Source organism: Octopus bimaculoides, chromosome 5 (genome assembly GCF_001194135.2).
Source record: "Octopus bimaculoides isolate UCB-OBI-ISO-001 chromosome 5, ASM119413v2, whole genome shotgun sequence".
Classification (NCBI taxonomy): Eukaryota; Metazoa; Mollusca; class Cephalopoda; order Octopoda; family Octopodidae; genus Octopus; species Octopus bimaculoides.
Window position 1 is genome coordinate 35,110,058 of NC_068985.1, and position 6,887 is coordinate 35,116,944.

Here is a 6,887-nt window from a genome sequence, read left to right on the forward strand (position 1 = left end):
TGGATCTATTTATTAATTAATTACAATCACGAATAAGTAAATAAATAAACAAGTAAATAAATAAATAAAAAAGTTTATTACTTTGGAATTGACTTTTTTAGTATTCCTTACTATTCTTGTTATTTTACTATTTTATTTTACGTTCTCACATGTTTGATTCCTATCATTATGGACTCTCTAATAAAGATTCGAGTCTCAATTATTGCCCAACCCCTGACCAATTTTTGTTCAACCTTTGTACAATCTCTGTATAATACTGGTCTGATGTGTAAGCCTTGGCAAGTTGGACCACCCACCAAGAAGAAACAGCTTTAAGAGTATAGTATTAGTCACTCATCTATTCTTATTCATTTATTTTTTACTCATTTATTTATTTAGCTACTTACTTATACGTATGATTGTAATTAATTAATAAATAGATCCAAATGAATGTTTGCAGGCTGATGTTTGCTGATTAATTATCCTCTCCATTTTCTTCTTTACCTTAATAAATTCTGGGTAAATTTCTGTTTTACCCCCACTCATACCTATTATTCAAATGCGCTACTCCCCTACAACAGTAAGCATTTGGATATTTATTATCCCTTAGATGGTTCTTTAACCTCTAACACATACCGACATATTATATATATATATATATATATATATATATATATATATATGCATGCATATATGGATACAGGATGTCACCAACAGTAAACAATATGAAATACATCAACAAATGAGTTAAATATTCAAAGAACAAGAGAAAAAATGTAAAAGAGTACAAATAATACACAGAACAAGCCTTCATCAGTTGTTGGTTGTCTATCCACTCCTCATTTCGAGCAAACACACACACATATGATGGAAGTTGAAATTGTTAAAATTTCATTGCATATATACAATATACTTCTTGCAGACATTCATATGAAACACTGATATTTTACCCTCTTACTAATCCTTACCCTTATTAATGCATTTAATAAGCATATGTTTTGTAAGCTTTATTTATACAAATAAGCCAAATAATTGTATGACTAATATTGAATTCAGTAAATATTTCCCTATGGATGAGACACAAAGTATTGAAGAGATTTGCAATGGTGAATGTTATCAGCTGTTGTTGAGTATCCAAAACCACTTCTGCTTAGGGATAACTCTAGCAAGAAAGTAATCTTGGGAAGACCCTTATTGCTGGAAACATATTTGAGAATGGTTTCTCTCAATGGTAACATTATCATCTTTAAATATCAGTAAAATGTTGAAGTGACAGAAATAGTACAATGCTGTACTAAATATTAGCAGAATCAAATTTAATCTTAATACATTCTGTGATCAAATCTCATTGAAGTAAATTTTATTCAATTAACTTCTCAATAAGTACTACATTTATATTATTAGCATTTTACTTGTAGAATACAATTTTTGTGCCACTTTACTGAGGAAGCCTCTTCTCAAACATTAACTTTGAAATGGCATATTAACCAAAATTACTCTTTGTTTCCTCTTGTTCATAACAAAAAATATTTGTTAGGCAAAACTTTTCTTTTTCAAATATGTGAATGAGAGGATGATGAACATATACTGTACATGAATTTTGATTGGATTTAAATATTACTTGTTTCTAAATATATGTTTCTATATAATATATATATATATTATATATTTCAAGAATATACATCCTCATTAGAGATTAATTAATTCAAGGATATCATATCCTTGTTATGGATTAATAAATCAAAAATTTCACTGGTTTAATCTCCATCACTTTAGAAGATAATTTCTATACTGTGCTATGGATTATAATAGGTTAAGTTAATAATATAAGAAAATGGAGAGTTTAAGATGCAGATTTAATTTATTTGCATCATAGTTTGTTTTTAAGGTATAAATACAAATAAATTCAATAGAAGACTCAAAACAAAACCTACATATGTTTCAATTCTAGCTCCTTGGTAATGCCTTACTCAAACATTTGGGTTAAATCCAATATTAAGAATTTAAGTTGTAAGCACTAGAATCTCTTCAGTGTTTTGTTTTAATAATAACAAAGTTTACATCTTGCTTATAGGAATTCTAATTCATAACTATCATGAAATATGTTACCCTCTAACTTTTATCTGTTAATATGTGTATATGAGTGAGTTTGAGTCTATATCATTAGTGTTTATTATGATAGTATCAGCACAATATTAACATAATATAAATGTTATTTATAGCCATGCTATTTGTTCCTTTTTTTATTTCTTAAAGACATGGATGTTGCTTACATTAATGTTCCAAAATTCCTGGAGGTAAGTATATAAGCAATTTAACAATAATTACATTCATTAGAGCAAGCGTTAGCAAATATTTTAGCTCATTCTTTCTATGAGTAGAATATGCAGCTTAATGTATATGTATGATAGAAATTAAAACTTGAAAATGTTAAAATTCATTGCATATACAATAAACTTTTTACAAACATTTATATGTAACTCTGATATTTTACTCTTTTATTAATCCTTACCCTTAATAATGCCCTTCATAAGCATATATTTTATAAGCTTTATTTATTCAAATAAACCAAATAATTATATGACTAATATTGAATTCAGTAGATTTTTGTGTAAACATGAGACGCAAAGTATCATAGAGATTTGCAATGGTGTACATGATCAGCTGTTGTTGTTGAGTATCTGAAATCACTTCTGATTAGCAATAAAGTAATCTAACAAAGAATCTTATGCCTGTACACTAAAATAGTAGGCACTCATTGGAATCTGGAGTCCATGGATCAATTGAGAATTACATTAAAATGATAAATTTGAAGTGAAGAACAAGTACATAGTGCAGGTAGTTAATTGACCAACAAAAAAGTGAACATTCCTAAATATGATAATATCTGTTTTGACACATGATTTCACATCAGTAATCCTGTGAAATAAATACATAAACTTATTTCTGTAAACATATTTTCTGAATGACTTCTCTTAATGGTAACATCACTAACTTTTAAATATCAATAAAATATTAAAATGACAGAAAGAATATAATACTGTATTAAATATTTACAGAACTAAATTTAGTGTTAGTACATTCTAAGATTATATCCCAGTGAAATAAATTTTGTTTACTCAGCCTCTCAATAAGTACTACTTTTACACCTGATTATTTGAATTTTACTCATAGAATAGAATTTTGGGTGTCACTTTACTGAGGAACCCTCTTTCCAAACCCTAACTTTGAAATGACATATTAACTAAAATTACTCTTTGTTTCCTCTTGTTCATACCAAATAATTTTATTAGTCAATACTTTTCTTTTTCACAATACATGAATAAGAGGATGACAAACATAAACTGTACATGGACTTTGACTGGATTTAAATATTTTTTTGTTTCTAAATACATGTTTCTATATAACGCGTGTATGTATATAGCAATATGATATAATAATAATAACAATAATCTCTGCATTCATTTTATAAACATCGAATGCGTTGCTGCATGCATTTTGACAAATCATGTCTCTTAAGATCACAGTCCATATTCCTGGGATGAATACAGTGTACTTCATGGGCATCGGGTTGATCATCTTCATGGATTCATTTCGTCAGGCGATATAAGATTAATGGATATACAATAGAGGTATGCTTATTCCTTTTGACAAGTATGAAGGTTGACTGAGTTATGTGGGTATTTCTGTGTGTATTTGGTAGGTAGAAGGAGAAAGTGATGAAAAGAGAGGAAAGAATGATAGTTATATGGGAATGGAGGTGTATGTGGTGAAGTTGGACTTATTTTGCTCTTCATTCAGCAGCTGCTAAAGATGAGTAGTACATACTTTTTTTTTTTTTTATCTCATTTAAGGCATGACTCTCTTCAATGAATTCTGAAGTCAACAGTTCATGCAGTACTGCCACTGCAGCCATCAGCTGATGGAATTTATTGACTGAATTGATAAATGATACATTCTGAAGGTGATCTTTTCATTGTTTCTGGTGGTATAGTGTATAGCATCTTAAATATTGGTTGGCTTATTTCTTTGATTGCATTCCTTCCTTGTTCTATAATGTGCTAAGGGCAGTTGATGTTATTTCATTTCAAAATACTTTTTCAAACTCCAGAAACGATGTTTTGTTTTTATGTTTACATGAAATGATCACCTCAGAATGCCTATTTATCACATTTTTCCCTGGATGTAATGATTTCCAGGGTTCCTTCTCTGTATAAATTGCATCCTCATGATGTTCCGTTATATGGAACAGCATTTTTTATAACAGACCAGTGGATTGTAAGCTCCACTCCATTCTGTTTGGGTCTCCAGACAAAGTTCGACAGTGATGCGGAGTGCTTTTTATTGATATTGGAAAATGATGTGACATGGTTATGCAGACAATTTTTTATGGTGTCTCCAGTGCCACCTCTGTACAAGTATTTCTGCGTATCAGCCTTCACTTCACATTTATAAATTACATTCTTTATCATGCAGTTGTCGTTATATCTGCATAACTCTTTGTCTACAGTTACATTAAATGTTTTTTTTCCATTCTCCCTGCAGGAAGACATCCTCTTTCCTCTTCCACTTGTAATCATGTACTCATTTCCCTTGTGTATGAATTAGACCTTTAATTGTGTGGTGTTGTTTGGGTCCATTTTTGCTATTGATGTGTTTTTATTACCCCAACTTGCAACCATTCCAGGCAAATACACAAATGTATTTCTGTAAGCATATTTGTGAATGGCTTCTCTTAATGGTAACATCACCACCTTTAAAGATCAATAAAATATTGAAGTGGCAGAAATAGTACTATACTGCACGAAATATTGACAGAATTAAATTTAATGTTAGTACATTCTAATATTACATCCCAATCAAGTAAATTTTGTTCTATCAGCCTCTCAATATGTATTACTTTTACATAATTATTAGCATTATGCTTATAGAATATAATTTTGGGTGCCACTTTACTGAGGAACTCTCTTTCCAAGCATTAACTGAAATGGCATATCAACCAAAATTATTCTTTGTTTCATCTTGTTCATACCAAATAAATTCATTAGACAATACTTGTCTTTTTCCTAATACATGAATGTGAGGATGGAGAATATATACTGTACATGCACAGTGGCTGATGTACCTGGCTTTTGTCAACATAGAGAAAGCCTTTGACAGGGTACCCAACTCCCTTATCTGGTAGTCAATGTGATAGCTAGGGATAGATGAAAGGTTAATGAGAATGGTACAAGCCATGTGCAGGAATGCTGCCAATAAGGTGAAGGTGGGCAATGAGTGTAGCAATAAATTTTTGTACATGTAGGAGTCCACCAAGGCTCAGTTATCTGTCTCCTCCTGTTTATTTTAGACCTCCAGGCTTTAACAGTGGAATTCAAGACCAACTGTCTCTGGGAGCTCCTCTATGCTGATGACCTTGTTCTTATAGCTAAATCACTACCTGACCTAGAGAAGAAATTTCAGATGTGGAAACAAGGTCTGGAATCTAATCGCCATAGAGTTAATCTTGCAAAAAACAAAATTCTAATAAGTAGGAAAACAAGCAAATCACAAGTCCCTTCTGGGAGATGGACCTACTCGATATGCAAGAATGGTGTCAGTAGAAACTCCATACATTGCAAGTTTTGGACACATAAGAGGTATAGTGGAATCTCAAGAAATTAAACGGAGAATATAGTCTTTGTGTGTGACAAATGTGCAAGTACAATAAACACTAAATATGCACAGACAATAGGCTCCCTCAAATACACAGAGGGATCATCCAAAGTAGTAGATAGCTTCTGTTATCTAACAGACCAAGTTAGCAGCGGTGGAGGAAGTTCTGAAAGTGTAGTTACTAGGATAAGCATGAGCTGGTTGAAGTTCACACAGCTTCAACCTTCGTTGGTAACAAAGAGCCCCTCCCTCAAAGTAAAAGGCAGACTGTATGATGCCTGTGTACATACAACTATATTACATGGTAGTCAAACATGGGCTTTGCCTACAAAGCACTTGTGAAGTATTGAAAGAAATGAAGCTAGCATGATCTGTTGGATGGGTTATGTTAGTGTGCATGCACAACAAAATGTAAATGATTTAAAAGGAAAATTGGGAATAAGAGGCATCAGATGTTGTGTGCAAGAGAGAAGACTGCACCAGATTGGTCATGTGATGAGTATGAATGAGGATAGCTGTGTAAAGAAGTGCTGAGCTCTAAATGTGGAGGGACTTATGGAAGAGGTAGACACCAGCAGATATGGGACACAGTGGTGAGAAAGGATTTTCAGACCATGGGCCTTACTGAGGAAATGACAAGGTGGCGATTTGCTGTACTTGATAAGAAACATCAAGCTAAGAAAAATCACTGTCTTCCATACATGCAAGTTTGTCTTTTCAGGTGCTGATGCCACTTAAAATGCACCTGTGCCATAGCTGCATTAATGCACCTGTGCCAGTGCTACATAAATGCACCTGTGCTGGTAGTACATAAAAAGTACCCAATACACTCTGTTAAGTGGTTGGCACTAGGAAGAGCATCTAGCCATAGAAACCATACCACAACAGAGAGTTGGAGTCTGGAAAACTCCCTGCTAACCAGCTCCATGTCAAACAGTCGAAACTATGACAGCATAGAAAGCAGACATTAAATGATAATGTTTATATGTAAAATATATGATATATTTTATTATTATTATTTTCAATTACTTTCTGCACAACATCAACATAATTAAAATAGCCTCTCCATACTATAAATATGCATATTCTTTGTTTTATTTCCTGAAGTTATTTATATAATTTCAATATGCTGAAGTTAGTGAGCCCAAATATGTATGCTAGTAGAATCAGTGTTGCTAATAGACAGTTTGATCTCAGAAATATTAAATAAAAAGAGAAAGCTAACAATCATTAAATATATATATATATATATA

At 31.9% G+C, this 6,887-nt stretch overlaps 1 protein-coding gene across 1 annotated transcript in view; it reads left to right on the top strand.

Moving 5' to 3' along the window:
• Positions 1–6,887, top strand: part of LOC106874055 (uncharacterized) — a 97,676-nt gene that overhangs the window by 80,155 nt on the left and 10,634 nt on the right. Inside the window, exon 20 of the mRNA XM_052968304.1 lies at positions 2,236–2,276. Coding sequence (XP_052824264.1) covers positions 2,236–2,276 — 41 coding nt within the window. The remainder of the gene's footprint in view (positions 1–2,235; positions 2,277–6,887) is intronic.